The 19417-nt window shown below is 41.5% G+C and overlaps 1 protein-coding gene and 1 long non-coding RNA gene across 2 annotated transcripts in view; one reads left to right on the top strand and one right to left on the bottom strand.

Moving 5' to 3' along the window:
- The window catches only part of LOC110175642 (solute carrier family 12 member 2-like), an 88379-nt gene that overhangs the window by 40180 nt on the left and 28782 nt on the right, over positions 1 to 19417 (top strand). Inside the window, exons 7-8 of the mRNA XM_055161842.1 lie at positions 17365 to 17475; positions 18943 to 19051. Of these exons, the coding sequence (XP_055017817.1) occupies positions 17365 to 17475; positions 18943 to 19051 (220 nt within the window). The remainder of the gene's footprint in view (positions 1 to 17364; positions 17476 to 18942; positions 19052 to 19417) is intronic.
- LOC129411307 (uncharacterized) lies at positions 1029 to 13459 on the bottom strand. The gene is made up of 3 exons (XR_008633256.1): positions 13356 to 13459; positions 11070 to 11096; positions 1029 to 1127 (listed from the first exon to the last, which is right to left on the bottom strand). It is a non-coding gene; the product is annotated as an uncharacterized LOC129411307 (long non-coding RNA).

A 19417-nucleotide genomic window follows, 5' to 3' on the forward strand; every position in this document is an offset into this window, starting at 1 on the left:
TAGGACGCACGTGTGACATCACTCTGAACCAATAGGACACACACGTGTGACATCATCACTCTGAACCAATAGGACACACACATGTGTGACATCATCACTCTGAACCAATAGGACACACACATGTGTGACATCATCACTCTGAACCAATAGGACACACACATGTGTGACATCATCACTCTGAACCAATAGGACACACACATGTGTGACATCATCACTCTGAACCAATAGGACTCTTGCTGTGTTCATGTAAACACAGAAACTGTGAAGATTCGACGTCCAACTGGAGAAACGAGCTTGAACACAAACTCAGTTGGAATTTGAAGTGTGGTGTTGGAGTTTTGTGAGTTTGCGTCTCAGAGACACGTGTCCTTTTGGGAGGACAGCGTGGACTCAAACTGAGAGGGGTTTGGTTTCAAATATACAGATGCTTCTACTTTGTAAATGAAACACATTTAAGACAAAAACGGCTTTATTTTCTGATGAATTAAATCATCAGAGACACAACTCTGAAAAATATGATTTATTTAGAAGCAACTTGCACCAAGAAACAAAGACACATCCACTCCAGCCTCCTCCCATCACAAGCACACAGGTTTGTGTCACCGTCACACACGTGTGTCACTGTCACACACACGTGTGTCACTGTCACACACGTGTGTCACTGTCACACACGTGTGTCACCGTCACTGCTGCAGAGAAAACACAATATTCAACTTTGTGTCAAATGGATTTTTCAGAGCTTCTAATCGTGCTGTAGTTGTTTCCTTCTCATTTATTCACTCAAAGATGAATTTGGACTGATTCAACCTGAGAATTTAAGACAAGACTTTTACCTGAACACTTCACCTCCAGACCCGAGGAAGAGGGATAGGAGGATGACCGAGTGACACATTCTCTCACTGAAGACTTCTTCACACAGTCAGGTGAGACCCCCCACACACGACTCTGTGGAAAATCATCTCTCTCTTCTCTATAAACAGCAGAGCCACAGTCCAGGTCTCTGCACACACCAGCTGTGGCCTCCAGGTCCCAACGTCTATAGGGCCCCACTCGTCTCCACTCTCCTCTGTGTTTCACCTCCACAGTTCCAGCACAGCGACTGGCTCCTCCCACCAACCTGAGCGGCTCTGAACAGACAAGAGACAGAGTGAAGCCCCGCCCCTTTACCTGAGCAGTGAAGCTCCGCCCCTTTACCTGAATACTGAAGCCCGCCCCTTTACCTGAGCAGTGAAGCCCCGCCCCTTTACCTAAGCATTTTCTGAGTAACTTTCCACTGAATCAGCAACTACAATGAAGTGATGCAAATGTTTTAGGGCCTGGCTCCACTGCACGTGTAACCTCGCGAAACCACAGCCGCTCGTCAACGCAAAGGCGACTCCACTGACAGCTGCAGCAGGACGTCCACGCGCCGCACTGACTCTGTGTTTGTCAAAGGGAAAGACGATCAAACTTGACTGAGGTGTTTAGTCTCTTTTATCAGGTCCACAGTGAAACTAACAGAACACACTTGTGAAACCTTCTGTACAGACTCAACATGGCAAACGACAGGATTTCAAAAGTAAATTTTAAAGCTCTTATTAGGCCTGAGCGTCAGAGGCTGGCGAAAGACCTATTAGTATCACAAAGTGATGCTTCAAGTGGCCCGAAAGTGAAATGGCGCGACGTGACTCGCCTGTAGTGACCAGGGACCCTCGCCATGACGTAGCAATGCGCCAGAGGTTTCCGAAAATGTATAGTTTGTTGGCCAAAAAAAAGCGGAACATTGTTCTCGTATCAGAATATTATTAGGCCCGAGCCCCGACAGGACGTAGGGCCTATTGCTTTTGCTACGAGGAGCGAATGGGGAGCGACGTGCACATGGGTGAATGCGACAGGACGACATGCAACATTGTCCTCGGTCGCCCCCGGCACGAACAGCAGTATCCCACTAACCCACACCCAAGGCCTGAGCCATATTTACTACTGCTAAAATGAATGGAAGTCAATGGGAGACCCTGACGAGACGGTGAATGACGAGCACGTCAGAGCTCAAATTTGGTCCACATCATCTCAAGACGTAGAACAATAAAAGTTATCCAAATTGTTCACACACGTCTTACGATCTCTGAGCAGTGAAGCAGCAAAAAATGCACAACATTTTTGACATTTACAAATTGCTCCCATTTGCTCAAACGAACTCCGATTTCAATGAAATTTGAAACATTTGTTAAACTCTCTGCCCTGAAGCTACTTCATGTGAAAATTATTAATTTGGTGCATTAGCGCCCCCTATAGATTGAAACAAAATTTAATATGAGAGAAAATCATTTGTTCCCAAATAGTTGTTCAAAAACTTCAGAAATTTTGCACAAAATTCCATTTTGGCATCCTGATCCAAAAGTCAATGACACCCATGTCATATTTTTTTATGGCGTTGCCATAGCGATGACATAAACACTCCATGTTATTCCATTGGTAAAATCTACAAATTTTGGCACAAACTTTGACCAATTTCACTCAAATTTTAATCGTGGGTTCACACCCGGACCCTGAACAGACTGATGTAAGAAAAATGGGTGCAATAGCGCCCCCTAGATCATTTGAATAGAACAACAACATTTTATTTGTCACAGATACACAAAATTTGGTATCCACATTTGTGACATGGTCTCGATTAAAAAACTCAATGATGCCCAAACCCCATTTACATTGTGTTGCCATGGCAACAAGCCAAAATCCTGTCCTTGCCAATGGGACGTCCTCACACAAACTTTGGCGTAGCCAAACCAAATTTGGTATCCACATGCATCATGGCAATAAGAACAAACATGTATATTGTGACCACGCCCCTTTTCAAACCGGAAGTCCGCCATTTTTTTTCAATAAACATGCAAATTTTTGAAAAATTAATGGGTTAGGGTAAGAGTTATGGTTAGGGTTGAGTCTGTTGTTAGGATTATGACTAGGGTTAGATTTAAGGGTTATTAGCGTTAGTGCAGGGCGCAGTTTTCTGAGGGGTGTGGTGTTTGCGGCGTGTGGCGTAGGCGCACATGAGGGCCGATCATTGCTGCTTGTGGCTATATTTCACAGTATTTCTGGACCTGGGCTTATTCACACGACACAGATCTGCCCCAGGAGCAAGATGTGCTGATGGAAAACACACAAATACAACCAAAGCTTCATGCTCTGTGTATTTTGACGGGGACATGTGCCTATGCTCACATAGAGCGTCAGATAATAGGATGGATTTTTCTGATAATCTCCGTGTGCAGGACGTGTTGCTCCACACGTGCGTCTAGAGCAGTGCTTCTCAATTATTTTCTGTCATGCCCCCCCTGGGACGAATAAAACATCTCGCGCCCCCTGCGTGACTATAGATAGTATCATTTGTCTATAAAATTGTTATAAGTGCACCTCTGCGTAACACTGTCACCTTATATGATGCCAACAACGCTCACTGGTTTACTGAAGTAGCAGTCACAAGCGGGATGATTGTCGGCAATATTCGGCACGTTTTCGCTGAAAAAACTCAAGCGGCTCATCAGAGTGATCGGGGTGTAATGTATTTAAGTGACGCCTTAATTTATTGGGCTTCATGCTGTCGGCTGCCAACATTTTTAGACGCAGTAACACACCGGTCTTTCCTCGTCTCCCACCGTAGTCACAGTGAAGCCAAGCGCTACATACGCTTCGTCATATTTCCTCGTCTTAGCTTTCGGGAGATTTTCGTTTGTCTCTTTATCTCCGTCTCTCTCCGCTGTCTTCTCATCCCTGTTAAATATTTTTTCATGGTGTCACTTGAGGGTCTGCTACACTTCGTGTCTACACTTCATACTCAAACTCTGTGCTGTGTGCAAAGCGCGCATGCTCAGTGCAAACAAAACTCCTACACCACCGAGCGAATGCTCCCTGCGCACACTCTGCCAATGAGAGCGCCACTGCCCCCTAATGTAGTGGAAGTGCAATTGCACTTTATTCTAAAGGCCCGTTCAGACCAAAGCGTCAAAGCGTCCACTTTCTATGTAAAGTCTATGTGGACGCGCGACTAGAGCGTCCTGCGTTTTTGCGGCGCGTTTTCGGCGTCAGCGCGGCGCGAATCTGGCGTCAGCGCGGCGCGTCTTCAGCGTTTTGGCGTCAGCGGCCAAGACGCGCGTCCAAGGCGTCAGCGTCAAGAAGTTGAAAATGCTGAACTTTTCGCGTCAGACGCGCCGCGTCAATCAATCAGGGACGAGTATCCAGAGACGCAGCGACGTTATTATCAGGAAGCAAGACCCGAGAACCAGAACGAGAACCACAAACATGAACGGAGAATAAATATATACACCACAATCACCGAGCCGATCGCGAGGAATACACCAGGACCGGACCAGGACTAAACCAGGACTAGACAGAGACTAAACAAGGACTAGACCGAGACTAGACCGAGACTAAACAAGGGCTAGACCGGTATTAGACCAGGACTAGACCGGGACTGATCCAGTGTCATTAGCGGAGTAGAAATATATATACGCCCAAGTCGTCGACCCGATCTCCTCCTTTGATGTTTTATGTCATAAAAACACTCTCTCAGTCTGGTCTGACATTGTTTCGGGAAAAGAGCGGGACCGGGCTCTTGTTTCCAGGGCAACGGACGCGCGTCAAGTATTTTTGTCCCGTTCGTCCACGGCGTCAAAGATGCGCGTCGGGGGCGTCTGAACTCAAATGCAAAGGCTCCAAATAGAGGCGTCAAGGCGTTTTTTGACGCTTTGGTGTGAACGGCCCTTAAGACAGTAAAAAAAAAATCAAAATAAAAAAATAAAAAAGCATGTTCCCCGAGGTCAAACGCGCCCCCCTTGACGGAGCCTCACGCCCCCCCAGGGGGGCGCGCCCCACTATTTGAGAAGCACTGGTCTAGAGGAACAGTGGAGCCCTCAGTCACTTTCCATTCATTCTAAAAGTTACGTGTCCAAAAGTTGCAGTTTTTACGCTCGTATAGAATGAAATACACATGCAGTGGAGCCAGGTCCTTAGTGATGTTTGAGCGGCGGCTCTCAGGAACGCTCTGATGTCTGGAAGTGTTTATCCTGTGTCCTCCCTCTCACCAGGAGGTTGTGGGTTAGACTCCTGATGTCTGTGAGTGGAGTGTGCATGTGCACTGATCTATAATAAAAACTGGATAAGCCCCTCCCCCTCTGTCCGGGGTCAGATGGACTAGTGGCTGCTCCAGGTACTGCAGCGTCCGGGAGCTCGGGCCCACAAACTATTCTCCCATCGAACCTGACCTCTGACCTCTGACCTCTGACCTGACCACAGAGCTCAGTGTATTTATCTGAGTACAAACTGCCCGTGTTCTGGCAGGGCATCCGGCTTTCACAAAGAGATGTTTTTTTGTTTTTTTTTATAACTTTGTTTTTATTGGTTTTCAGTAACATTTCAAAACATACAAAAAACAATATAAAATCAACAACAACGTAACAACAGTCTGGAGTTACAGGTTCTTATTTAAACATGCATTTAGTATTGCCATTTTGATGTACTATGTTGTTTTACTGGTGTCATTGATGAGTACATTCCACTTGTCCCATTGCTCATCGTATTTGTACCTTTCAGTTTAAGATTATATGTTATTCTTTCCACAATCCTGATCCAGTCTCGTTGTGCAGGTGGATCTGGTTGTAACCAACTCTTTGTAATTCCTTTTAGATGCAGCTTAAACAATTTTTGTCAAATACATGTCCTCCTTCCTTACTACATCTGATATATTTACCAGATACATCACAAGGCACGTGTTTGGAATTCCATATCCCAGAACTCTAGTTAAGGTTGTGTTTAATTGTTCCCAATATCTGTGTGAAAAATCCCTCGGAGTCGTTCAGGTAGAATCCACATCGAGGAGAAAATTCAGTTTGTCGACTGGACAAAAGTTAGTTTGGTTGAAGACGTTTCTCAGCTCATCCAAGCTGCTTCTTCAGTTCAGAACTGAAGAAGCAGCTTGTATCGCGTGTGTGATCAGCGTCCATTTGTCCACAAAACCTCCAGTGCTCCTGTGGGTGGAGCTCTGCCTACTCTTGATTTTAGGTGTAATGAAACGCGTGTCTTCCAGCAGTATCCCCTCCACAACAGTGAATTAGTTGTACCGTATTTTCCGGGCTATTAGTCTCTCTGGATTATAATTCGCACTGTCATTAAATGGTCTATTTTTGAACTTTTTCCACAAATAAACGGCGTGGGACTTTAAAGGAAACCCAACAGTGTGATGGGTGAGTGGTTTTGTTTGTTTGTTCGTTCACGGTGACTCTGGGCTTTGTTCAGTTGTGGCGTGTAGGGAGGGTGTGTCTGGGACCAACAGATTGTCGGCGTGTTCGCAGTGACTCAGTTGTTCAGTCGTGTCTAGAAGCAGCACATTGCGCTCGCTTTTTCGGTTCGTTCCTCCGTTCCGTTCCTCGTCGGCGTGGAGTGATGAGTGTGTCTGTGGGTGTGTTTCTGTGTGCGGTCGCTGTCTGCTCCGTGTGTGTTTGCGGCTTTGTAGTTTACTGAAGTCGTGCTGGGACACCTGAGTGGATTCGTGTATGGGGCGCTCTGGATTGCAGGGTGTGCGGTCGTTTTTTGATGCGGTTAGAGGCTTAAGAGGACATCTAATGGCCTGGAAAATACAGTGCTATGGTGCATTTTACACATCTGAAACCATTCTGCATCTGTTATATTAACTGACAACTCTGTTTCCCATTTTAGGTAAAGAGTTGTTCCTTCTCTACATTCCCCCAGAGAGTTGTAGAAAGCTGAAATGACTTTTATATTTTTTTTTGTTCATATGAATCTTTCACTACCCCAGTTACACCTGTAGTATAGTGTGTCCTCCCATAAGTCAGGTCTACTTTGTTTTGTATAGTCATCTCTCACTTGCAAATATCTATAAAAGTCTTAAAAATCAAATTTCTCCTTTAGTTGTTTTAGCTTTACATTTTTCAAAAGAGTACAGACTGCTTGTTTGAATGATTGGTCAAGTTGCCCTGGTTTACATTTTTTGATTATCATCTCCTCATCTCTGCTGGATCCGATGCCAGTACTGCTCCAGCGTCTCCTCTTCTCCTCGTCTCCAGTGCAGCGTCAGGTGCCCTCCCGTAAGGACGCGTGCCTGTATCCCACTGGATGTGTAGTTTGTCCAGTGGTGTTTGGTGTTTCAGAGCCCTCTTGATGTTGCCGTACTCTCTGCACTTCTGAACTACCTCCGGAGCGTAAACATGATCAGACGATGTGCGCTGCCCTTCGTGCATTACTCCACCTGCCCAGGCCTTTTTCAGAATCTCTTCCTTACGTGTTTACTCCTGAGAGTTTATTATTATGGACTTGGGCGGCTCAGTTTGATCTGGTTTTGGCGTTTGGGCTCGGTTGACCCGCTGTATCTCTAGGTTCTAGGTCTTGTTGCAGGATAGGAGCCTTTTTTAATAGTCCGTTCATGAACTGTAGCATCGAGCCACCGTCTGCTCCTTCTGGGACTCCATAGAGGCGAATGTTATTCCTCCTCGAACTTCCCTCCAAATCTGCCAGTTTGTTTTGCATAATCCTATGTTTTTCCACAACTTTGGTCAAAGCGTCCTTCATGGATACGTTCAATGAGTGTCCGGGTTTTTTGTTGTTTTTTTAAGTGATGGAAATGTCCGGGTTTTCATTACCTTTCATTAGGGGCATTAAACTGATCGTCTCTCGTAGTTCTCTCTGACTCAGAAGGAGCGAGACACAAACAGTCGGTCAGTCTGAAACATGCCGAAGCGAAAATGTGCATTTAACAATGACTTGTACAAGAAATTCTCGGTTTTCCGTCCCGGTCGGGACAAGTGTGAGTCCATGTGCACAGGTTGAGGTGAGAGGACAGTGTCCCTCGTTTATCGTGGGAGTTATGTTCTAAAAATAACCTGCGACAGGTGAAATCCACGAAGTATCAACTTTATATTTTACAATTATTCTATCTGTTTTAAGTCTGTAAAACCTCAGCACAAACTTTATACACTTTTCTCCGACAGGATCGACAGGTGCAACACTTTTTACTTTCTTCTTAAAACTTATTGCTTGCTGTCGTCCTTTTGTTATTTTCCTCCTTCTTTATGTAACGAACTGAAGATTCATTTATTCCGTAATAGAGCCGACAGCACAGAGTCTGCCTACGCCCCGGACTGAACCAAGACTAAACCAGGATTAACCAGGACTAAACTAGGACTGAACCAGGACTAAACCAGGACTAAACTAGGACTGAACCAGGACTAAACCAGGATTAACCAGGACTAAACTAGGACTGAACCAGGACTAAACCAGGATTAACCAGGACTAAACCAGGACTGAACCAGGACTAAACCAGGACTAAACCAGGACTAAACTAGGACTAAACCAGGACTAAACCAGGACTGAACCAGGACTGAACCAGAACTGAACCAGAACTGAACCAGGACTCAGTGTCGGGACGGGCTCGGAGGTGACCGCAGGAGAAAGGACCGGCTCAGCTCCGCACCTCACGGAGGTAAACATGGCAGATGTTCGATTGCGCTTTGCAGAAAAACTGCTCGGCGTTTTCTCTCTTAAATCCAAGATTAGTCCTGGTTTAGACCTGGTTTAGTCCTGACCCACACGTGTTCATACGCTGTAAAAAAATAAAATAAAATAAAATAAAAAATCCACGAAACGGCGAGACCACGAAAGATGAACCGCGATATATCGAGGGACGACTGTAGCTCAGTGTCGAGGCCCGACCTCCCAGCCCCGGTGACGTGTCCGGGTTTACACAAACAGAAATATGATCACCCTGTCGTTCTGTGTTTGTGGTTATGCTTTGGTATATTTCAGTCTTCAAAGTTGCCAACTCAGTTTTCATGTCTTGTCTCAGTTCTTCTCTCGTTTTCTGACGATCTTCTTTATTTTCCATGCGGAATATTTGCAGTTTTCTCTGAATTTCCTTTAGCATGTAGCTAACGTTATCCGCACTGTCATGTTGTTGTTCTGCGCTGTTCATTTCCTCCTCTTCTTGGTGTGTTTCACGCTTTGTATGACTTCTAGTCTTCACACCCACGCTCATTACAATAAGAACTGATAAATCAAAGGGTTTTGGTCTTGAATTTGAGGGGGATATCTAGGCTTTGCTCTCGGACGCTCTCAACTACACGTCCATCTTGTTCACGCACTAAGAAGCACCAAAAGATGTTTTTTTAGGGATTCTTATGGAGTAAGAAGCTTTCAGAAATATTTGTGTGCATAGAATAGAAATCCGTGCGTATTTGGCTGTATTTGCTCATAAAATAAATATTTGTAAACTCTCCAATGAGTCCAGTCGTACATAAAATATATTGTGTGTATTTTATCATCAGAATACGAATTGAAAAATTACAACATCCAGAATTACAATCATAAAATGAAAATTTACTATTACACTTTCATCAGTAGGAATACGAATTCACAAACGCAACTTTACTGTCATAAATACGTCATCACTTCACAGACATTATATATCGAGCAGAAGAAACATCGATTAAGATCAAGACTGAGCATGTTTAAGTTTGTATCAGAGTAAAAACAGAGGAATGACACAACAAGGAGCTACAACAGGTGGATTAATTACAATTTATTGTAAAAATGTCTTGTCTTGCCACATTGAATTCAGGGACCGAACGCTGCTGTGTGATATTGTGTAGAAACTCCTCCTCTGAACGGGAAACTGCACCGACATCTTAGTAGAAACACAGTGGAGCCAGTTGGTGAACATCAGATGTAACGTGATGTAATGTGTTTTATTTATTTATTTATTTTTATACATAAACATACATACAAACTTCCTGGTTACAGACGTCACAGCCAGTGAAATGTTACACATTACAGTTTAATGCAGCTTCCAGCATCAATTAATGTTCATGTTTACAGACAACACCTCTGTATGTTTACAGTATTTACCGGTAAGTATAACGGCCCCGTGTCGTGTCGTGGATGGATTTGCTAGTTCATTATAACTCATATTTAACCCAGTGTCTGTAACCAGGACAGTTTGGTGTTTGGTGTAAACTGGGACATTTCAGCGTCCTGAGGAACCTTTGGTCCCATTTCATGTGAGAAATGCAGCAGAGATGAAGGTTCAGACTGATGCTCACTGTGGCTGTAGTCGTGAATGTTTTAATCTAAACACACAGAGAACCTGATATTTGCTCATTATCCCTGGGATAATGTTACATCTGATGTTCACCAACTGGCTCCACTGTGTTTCTGCTAAGATGTCGGTGCAGTTTCCCGTTCAGAGGAGGAGTTTCTACACAATATCACACAGCAGCGTTCGGTCCCTGAATTCAATGTGGCAAGACAAGACATTTTTACAATAAATTTGAATGAACCTCCTTGTTGTGTCATTCCTCTGTTTTTACTCTGATACAAACTTAAACATGCTCAGTCTTGATCTTGATCGATGTTTCTTCTGCTCCATAAATAATGTCTGTGAAGTGATGACGTATTTATGACAGTAAAGTTGCGTTTGTGAATTCGTATTCGTACTGATGAAAGTGTAATAGTAAATTTTCATTTTATGATTGTAATTCTGGATGTTGTAACTTTTCAATTCGTATTCTGATGATAAAATACACACAATATATTTTATGTACGACTGGACTCATTGGAGAGTTTACAAATATTTATTTTATGCTCAACTACAGAGAAATATGCACCGTTTTCCCAAATACGCACAGATTTCTATTCTATATGCACAAATATTTTTGAAAGCTTCTTACTCCATAGATTCTTTTCTATTTTCACAACATGAACTTTATAATTTTTTTTAATTCGTCAAAGTGCCTAAACATTTTTGAGATTTGGTTTCGCTCCTCTCTGAGCCCGCGCTCGCTCTGCTCTAGCAGCTTTATTATTATTTATTTATTATATTATATATCATTATTATTATTAAAATAATAATTAAAGACAGTTAAGTAAAATAGCAGGGAAATGTAGTTTTAGGCCCATGTGCAGATGAGTGTAGGACACTGAAAACTACACAGCGCCACCTTGTGTTCACCTTCTATTTTATTACACTTCCATGGTCCCCGTGTTACTGTGGCAGAGTGGTTAGCCTGGTGTGTGAGTGTCTTTACCTGAGCTCTTGTCTTCTGTGAGGACCCCTGCACACACAAGAGACATGTCACATAATGTGATGTGTTGGTCACATGACCCAGAGTCCTGATTAAGTCCTGGTTAAGTTCTGGTTTAGTCCTGGTTCAGTCCAGTCAGGTTTTTTTTTTCTCTTTTCTACATTTTGGACAAACAGAAACATAATAAATGAGTCGGTGAAGTTTTGCAGTTTTCAAAAGCCCAAAAAGTGAAAATAAAACGGTATATTTAAGTGTATATTTTATCATTTCGTAAATGCCCCTTGAACTTTGTAAAAAAAAAAGAAATTAAAACCCGGACGTCTTTAAAAATGTCATTTGGTGAAACAGACATACTGTTAAAATTTTATTAAATTTAAAATAACTTGTATTATTGAAAATTATGAAAACACAAACTCAGATTTACAAATAAACACACGGACATGGATTTATTATTATTATGATTATTTTTCATAAAATTTCATTCAAATTGTTTAAATTTCAAATTCATAAAGAGTAAAACACTGCAAAATTGGACAAACCTTAAGCATGTTAACGCTGTCCCTCTTTAAATTTATTATATTAAAAAATATATTTTTTACATCAAAACAAACTTTTTCTGGCTCATTTCACTTCTGTCAGTGTTTTACCAAATGTCGTGTTACGAAATGACGGTTCAACTGAAACTCAAAAAAAGGCTTTTGTTTTGAAACCGACTTTATAAAAACTCAACCAAATCACACGAACAACATCTGTGTAACGACTTTAATATATTTACTGTCCAACTGCATTTTGAATAATTAATAATGAATCTACCAAACCTGATTTCCTTTATTTATGTGATTAATTGAAAATTATAATTTTAATATAGTATAAATATAATTGGTTAAATAATACAAATAAAATGGTAAAATAAATGCAGATGTTTTTGAGTTAAATGCTTCATGTTTCCTACAACAGACTCAGGTCTGATTCATCAAATGAAATTCAGTTTGAGCGAACGGCACATTTTGTTTTACTGAATGACATTTTTCACACAGTTTAATTTAAACTGGTTTATACTTTATCCATCAGAGAAACAAAAGCGTCAGAGTCGAATCTCACACCAACACCTGATTTCAAATGAATATTTAAAAAATGAGAACAGTTTTAAATTCATTTTGAACGTTGCCCCAAAACTGTGTCATTTGTATTTCTCATAACAAAGGCGTCAAAAAACTAAAAAGCCAAATCTGAATCTTGTTTCCACTTCAGAGTCCGTCAGGGTCCACACAGTGATGTCATCAGGTGACACATGAGGAAAGATCTCAGATTATTGTTGAAATTGTCTCTTTAACTTTGTTTTACTGAATGACTTTGATGAAATCGACTTTTGGGGAAAACTTTATTTAAAACATTAAAAGTACCGTGGTTCTTTTGTGTTAATTTTGAAAATGGGTTCGGTCAAGTGTTAACGGAGGGAAACGGTCAGATTTTTGACATTCAAATGTCTCTTATTCAGAAACTAGAGGAACTATTGAAATAAGTAAAGTATCAGAATGTAGGAAAGAGTTACACTCCAACAGGGTCAAGTTAAACCTGTGAGATTCTTTCAAGTTCAAGACAAAAAATGTAAAAACTCATGTTTATGCCAAGGCTTTAAAATTATGCCACAGAGAAAATTTTATAGTTTTGTCAAGTTTTGTAATTTGTGCAAAACAAAAAACAAAAGTTCTCACTGATTCTCTGTGTGACCGTTTCACCCAATGACATTTTAAGACTTTAAACCTGTAATATTCTTTCAGATTTAGTTTCTTTTTCCAACTGTGTTTTGGTTCAACTAAAATGAACTAAAACAATTTAAACAATTTAAACCTTTATATATTAAGAACTAGAAAAGTTGTCGCTTCTGGACACAAAAATGCCAATGTCACGTCACTGACCCGTATTTATAATATTTATATTTCATATTATACATTTATTATTATAGTTATTATTATATTATATTTTATATTATATTTATTATTATATTATATTATATTTATTATTATATATATGTATAAAGTCCCTGAAATGTTTTTCACTTCACAGCTGAGCCGGGTCAGGGGACGAAGAGCGAAAAGAACAACCAAAGTAAAAGCAAAGTAAAGAGTGTTTAAAAAATACATCTAAAACTTATATTTACAAGTAACACAAGAGTGTGCATACACACACACACACACACACAACACACACACACACACACACACACACACACACACACACACACAACACACACACACACACACACACACAGAAACAAGATTCACTTACCCAGGCTGCAGATGGACCAGACCAGGACCAGTGCTGCGCGGGCCATAACCAGGACTAAACCAGAACTGAACCAGGACTAAACCAGGACTGAACCAGGACTGAACCAGGACTGAACCAGGGCTAAACCAGGACTGAAAATGTCACATTTATGGTGTCCTCATTTGTGGTGATTCAAAGATCAGAAGTGTCAAACAGAGTTCATTACATCCTGTCTGGTCAGTCACATGTCCACGTGTGGTCTGTGTGGTTCATGCAACTGACAGGTTCAACTGGGAATCCACTGTCACCACACATTTGGTTTAAACCTGCTGTAGTCCTGGTTTGAACCTTGTTCTGTCCTGTTTTCGTCATGTCCAAGATTCAATATATTATTGTAATTGTCACAGAAAAACAAAGAAATTAGGTCCAGGTTCAGTCCAGTTTAACCAGGACTAAACCAGGACTAAACCAGGATTAAACCAGGATTAAACCAGGTCTGAATTAAGACTGAATCAAATGAAACAGAAAACACACACCAAACTTCTTGTAGAGGTGCAAATACAAGGAACAGTAAAATTTAAAAAAATGCATAACACACTCAGATGGTGGACGTCCAAATGTTTTTTTAAATTTTAAATAATGTTTTTGGGGAAAAAAAAAAGAAGCTTTATCAGGTCCTTGTTTTTTTCACAGTACATACTGTGGTCCAAAGCAAAAACAAATTATCTGATGAAGGCTTTTTTTCCCGAAACATTATTTTTAAAAAAACAAAAAAAAAAACTTTTGGACTTCAGCCATCTGAGTGTGCTATGCATTTTTTCACTAAACCAAGACTGAACCTGGTCTAAACCAGGTCTAAACCTTAGACCAGGACTGAACCAGGACTGAAAATGGCAGTAACACTTGTGGTCTCCTCAATTGTCATGACACATTTAAAGAACAGAAGTGTAGGTGTTTCTGCACCTTCTTTACATCCTGTCTGGTCAGTCACATGTGTCGTGTGGTTTGTGCAACTAGAACAACTAACAGATTCAACTAAGATCCACTGTCACCGTACATTTGTTTAAACCTGTTTTAGTCCTGGTCCAGTCTTGTTTTAAACCTGTTTTAGTCCTGGTCCGGTCTTGTTTTAAACCTGTTTCAGTCCTGGTCCGGTCTTGTTTTAAACCTGTTTCAGTCCTGGTCCGGTCTTGTTTTAAACCTGTTTCAGTCCTGGTCCGGTCTTGTTTTAAACCTGTTTCAGTCCTGGTCCGGTCTTGTTTTAAACCTGTTTCAGTCCTGGTCCGGTCTTGTTTTAAACCTGTTTTAGTCCTGGTCCGGTCTTGTTTTAAACCTGTTTTAGTCCTGGTCCGGTCTCGTTTTAAACCTGTTTTAGTCCTGGTCCAGTCTTGTTTTAAACATGTTTCAGTCCTGGTCCAGTCTTGTTTTAAACCTGTTTTAGTCCTGGTCCGGTCTTGTTTTAAACCTGTTTTAGTCCTGGTCCAGTCTTGTTTTAAACCTGTTTTAGTTCTGGATGTTTTGGACTTTTGCAGAAGGCACATGTTGCCAGTCCGTCCCCTGGGTGTATTTTTCTGGTGTAGTTTCTGGGTGTAGTTTTCTGGTGTAATATTTGGTTTTATCTGTACACCTGTTTTACCCGTCTCTATTCAGATGTAGTGTTCTGGTGTAGTATTTGGGTGTAGTTTGGTTTTATCTGTATACTCTTCATGTTTTACCCTTCAGGACATCGACGCTCTATATTCGGGTGTAGTTATTGGGTGTAGTTTTCTGGTGTAGTTTTCTGGTGTAGTATTTGAGTGTCAAAATTGGGTGTAGTTTTTTGGTGTAGTATTTGGGTGTAGTGTTCTAGTTTATTTTGTGTAATATTTGTGTGTAGTTTTCTGTTATAGTGTTCAAGTGTATTATTTGGATGTAGTGTTGTGGTGTAGTTTTCTGGTGTCATATTCGGGTGTAGTTTTCTGGTGTCATATTCTGGTGTAGTTTTCTGGTGTCATATTTGGGTGTAGTTTTTCTGGTGTCATATTCGGGTGTAGTTTTCTGGTGTCATATTTGGATGTAGTGTCGGGTGTAGTTTTCTGGTGTAGTATTTGGATGTAGTGTTGGGTGTAATTTTCTGGTGTCATATTTGGGTGTAGCTTTCTGGTGTAGTTTTTGGTTTTATCTGTACACCCGTTTTTCCTCACAGGACATGAATGCTCCGTATTTTGGTGTAGTTTTCTGGTGTCATATTTGGGTGTAGTTTTCTGGTGTAGTATTTGGGTGTAGTTTTCTGGTGTCATATTTGGGTGTAGTTTTCTGGTGTCATATTTAGGTGTAGTTTTCTGGTGTAGTTTTCTGGTGTAATATTTAGGTGTAGTTTTGTGTGTAGTATTTGAGTGTCATAATTGGGTGTAGTTTCCTGGTGTAGTATTTGGGTGTAGTATTTTAATTTATTATTTGAGTGTAGTTTTTGGTTGTAGTATTTGGGTTTAGTTTTCTGGTGTAGTGTTTTAGTGTATTATTTGGATGTAGTGTTGGGTGTAGTTTTTGAGTGTCATATTTGGGTGTAGTTTTCTGGTGTAGTATTTGTTTTTTTTCTGTTCACTCTGTCTTTCCTCGCAGGATGTGGGCGCTCTGTTTTCGGGTGTAGTTTTTGGGTGTAGTTTTCTGGTGTAGTATTTGGACCTGGACGAAGACCTGGAAGCTCTGTATTCGGGTGTAGTGTTCGGGTGTATTATTTGGGTTTGGTTTTTGGTTTTATCTGTACACCCCTTTTTCCCCACAGGACGTCGACGCTTCATATTCAGGTGTAGTTTTCTGGTGTCATATTTGGGTGTAGTTTTCTGGTGTAGTATTTGTTTTTTTTCTGTTCACTCTGTCTTTCCTCGCAGGATGTGGGCGCTCTGTTTTCGGGTGTAGTTTTTGGGTGTAGTTTTCTGGTGTAGTATTTGGACTGGATGAAGACCTGGAAGCTCTGTATTCGGGTGTAGTGTTCGGGTGTATTATTTGGGTTTGGTTTTTGGTTTTATCTGTACACCCCTTTTCCCCACAGGACGTGGACGCTTCATATTCAGGTGTAGTTTTCTGGTGTCATATTTGGGTGTAGTTTTCTGGTGTAGTATTTGTTTTTTTTCTGTTCACTCTGTCTTTCCTCGCAGGATGTGGATGCTCTGTATTCGGGTGAAGTTTTCTGGTGTAGTTTTCTGGTGTAGTATTTAGGTGTAGTTTTCGGGTGTAGTTTTCTGCTGTAGTTTTCGGGTGTAGTTTTTTTGTGTTGTATTTGTTTTTTCCCTGTTCACTCTGTCTTTCCTCGCAGGATGTTGGCGCTCTGTTTTCAGGTGTAGTTTTCTAGTGTAGTTTTCGGGTGTAGTTTTCAGGTGCACTTTTCGGGTGTAGTTTTCGGGTGTAGTTTTCGGGTGCACTTTTCGGGTGTAGTTTTCTGGTGCAGTTTTCAGATGTAGTTTTCGGGTGTAGTTTTCTGGTGTTGTATTTGTTTGTTTTTTTCTGTTTCACTCTGTCTTTCCTCGCAGGACGTGGACGCTCTGTATTCGGGTGTAGTTTTTAGTGTAGTTTTCGGGTGTAGTTTTCTAGTGTAGTTTTTGGGTGTAGTTTTCGGGTGGTTTTTCTGGTGTTGTATTTGTTTTTTTTTTCCTGTTCACTCTATCTTTCCTTGCAGGACGTGGACGCTCTGTATTCGGGTGTAGTTTTCAAGTGTAGTTTTCAGGTGTAGTTTTCGGGTGTAGTTTTTGGTGTTGTATTTGTTTGTTTTTTTCTGTTCACTCTGTCTTTCCTCGCAGGACGTGGACGCTCTGTATTCGGGTGTAGTTTTCTAGTGTAGTTTTCGGGTGTAGTTTTCTAGTGTAGTTTTGGGTGTAGTTTTCGGGTGTAGTTTTCTGGTGTTGTATTTGTTTTTTTTCCTGTTCACTCTATCTTTCCTTGCAGGACGTGGACGCTCTGTATTCGGGTGTAGTTTTCAAGTGTAGTTTTCGGGTGTAGTTTTCTGGTGTTGTATTTGTTTGTTTTTTTCTGTTCACTCTGTCTTTCCTCGCAGGACGTGGACGCTCTGATGACTGATGAGCTGAATGACATCAGGATCGTGGGGACCCTCACGGTGATTCTGCTTTTGGGCATCTCTGTGGCCGGGATGGAGTGGGAGGCCAAGGTAATCTTCAATACAGACAAACGGATCAGTATAACTTTATTTATTTACAATTTACGCCGCTCTACCTGATTTTATTTTTTTGTCTGAAAATAGTTAAAACAGAACCAGTTCATTTGCAGTGGTCCGGAGTTCTTCCTCACTTGCCTTCTGCAGTCTGAGTGTCCTAATTATGCACCACGATGAGTTTATGAGCACTTTTCTTTAATTTTCACAGACCAGAACGGAGTTTTACCATCATGGTCAAGCTAATGCAAACTTACTGATTCCCAGACAATAAAACGCTTCATAAAGATTGAGACAGAACACAGCAGAATTATTTAGACTTATACCAGGGGTGCCCACACTTTTTCAGCATGCGAAGTACTTATAAAATGTCCAAGTCAAAATGATGGACCGACTACAAAGCCAAGTAAACTGTACTGAACTTAAACACTCGGCGCCTATTTTTTGGACCCTCACCCTCAGTTTAAGAACCCCTTCTTTAACAGAACTTTCAATATGACTTTACAGAAAACTGAAAAAAGTGAAGACAGTGATTAGGATTTTTAAACTTGTTTTTCCAAGTTCCTAAGTGGAGTTACATGGTTAGTATGAGTTTTACAGTGGGATTTGGCCTCTGTACATTTACCAAACCAAACGCACGTCGTGACAAACACAGATGTATTTGTGCACGTTTATTAGGCAAACTTCAGCCACATGTGGCGGTAGGTCTGTTCTGTGCTGTTGGCTCCTCTGTACCAACACTTTAACATACATTTAGATTCGTTTTTGCTTCGCGTTTTGTCTTGTCCTTCTAATCTGTGCATTGTGGGAGGAGCCTGTGTGCGCTTTACACGGGAAAGAGCGAGAGCGTGAAAAGGCGAGGAGCGGTGCGCTGACGTGAGGCAGATGGACAGGTATGCCCTGTGATGCACGCTGGTACACGAGGACTAACGCTGTTGTGTACGAGCCGCGCGTAGGGAGAGTGTGTGATTGTGATGTGCCGCACAGTATCCACGTGTTCCAAATGATGCACAGGCTACAGAGAGACGCCCCACACGCTCCTGCACCCCGGTACAAGATTATTGCCAACAGCAGCGGCCGTAATATGATCGCACTTGTCCAGTGTCAGACCTCAATTGAGAGACAAGACCGAGGCCAAACGTGATCGAGTCCGAGACGAGACACGGCGATCTACCCACACGACCTTGGCGATCGACTGGTAGATCGCGATCGACATATTGGGCACCCCTGGTTTATACAATAAATCTGTACGGGCTCAAGAATCATACAATCTGTCCATTTGTTTTGCTTAAAGAGGCTCAGGTGGTTTACAGAACAGTTACGTTAGAGTTGGGTCTTGGTCTTTGGTTTTCTCAGGCTCTGGGGAAACGTGTTGCCATGGAGCACTTGGAAGATTTCAGATTTTAAAGAAATATGTCTAATGGCTCCCGTGGCTCCTGTGTCCATCTCTCTCTCTGTCCTCAGGCTCAGATCGTGCTCCTCGTCATCCTCCTCGCCGCCATCGGGAACTACTTCATCGGGACATTTATGCCGACGAAGAACAAAGAGCCCAAAGGATTTTTCGGATACAACAGTGAGTGTTCCACAAAACACAAAACACAGAACACAGAACATTCCAAAGGCTCAGTCCTTCTGTCTCATGAATATTCAACTTTGTCTCATTCATATTTACAGATGCACAGAGTTTGATCTACAAACAGTCATGAGTTTGTTCATGTGTTTGATTCACAAATGCAAATTTAATATTTGTAACTTGTGTTTTGGTTTTTACAAATAGATGTGGATTTGTAAATTTATCCTTTTCATTTGTAAAAAGAAAAAAAAAAACATTTGTAAAACTGAAATTTTTGTTTGTAAAATGTGATTCTCATTTGCGGATCAACAATTGCACGAATTCGCACAAACACACAGAGACACTAGAGGGCAGTGTTGGTATAGA

This window comes from Boleophthalmus pectinirostris, unplaced genomic scaffold (assembly GCF_026225935.1).
Source record: "Boleophthalmus pectinirostris isolate CB_2022bp ecotype Guang Dong unplaced genomic scaffold, ASM2622593v1 HiC_scaffold_4, whole genome shotgun sequence".
Classification (NCBI taxonomy): Eukaryota; Metazoa; Chordata; class Actinopteri; order Gobiiformes; family Gobiidae; genus Boleophthalmus; species Boleophthalmus pectinirostris.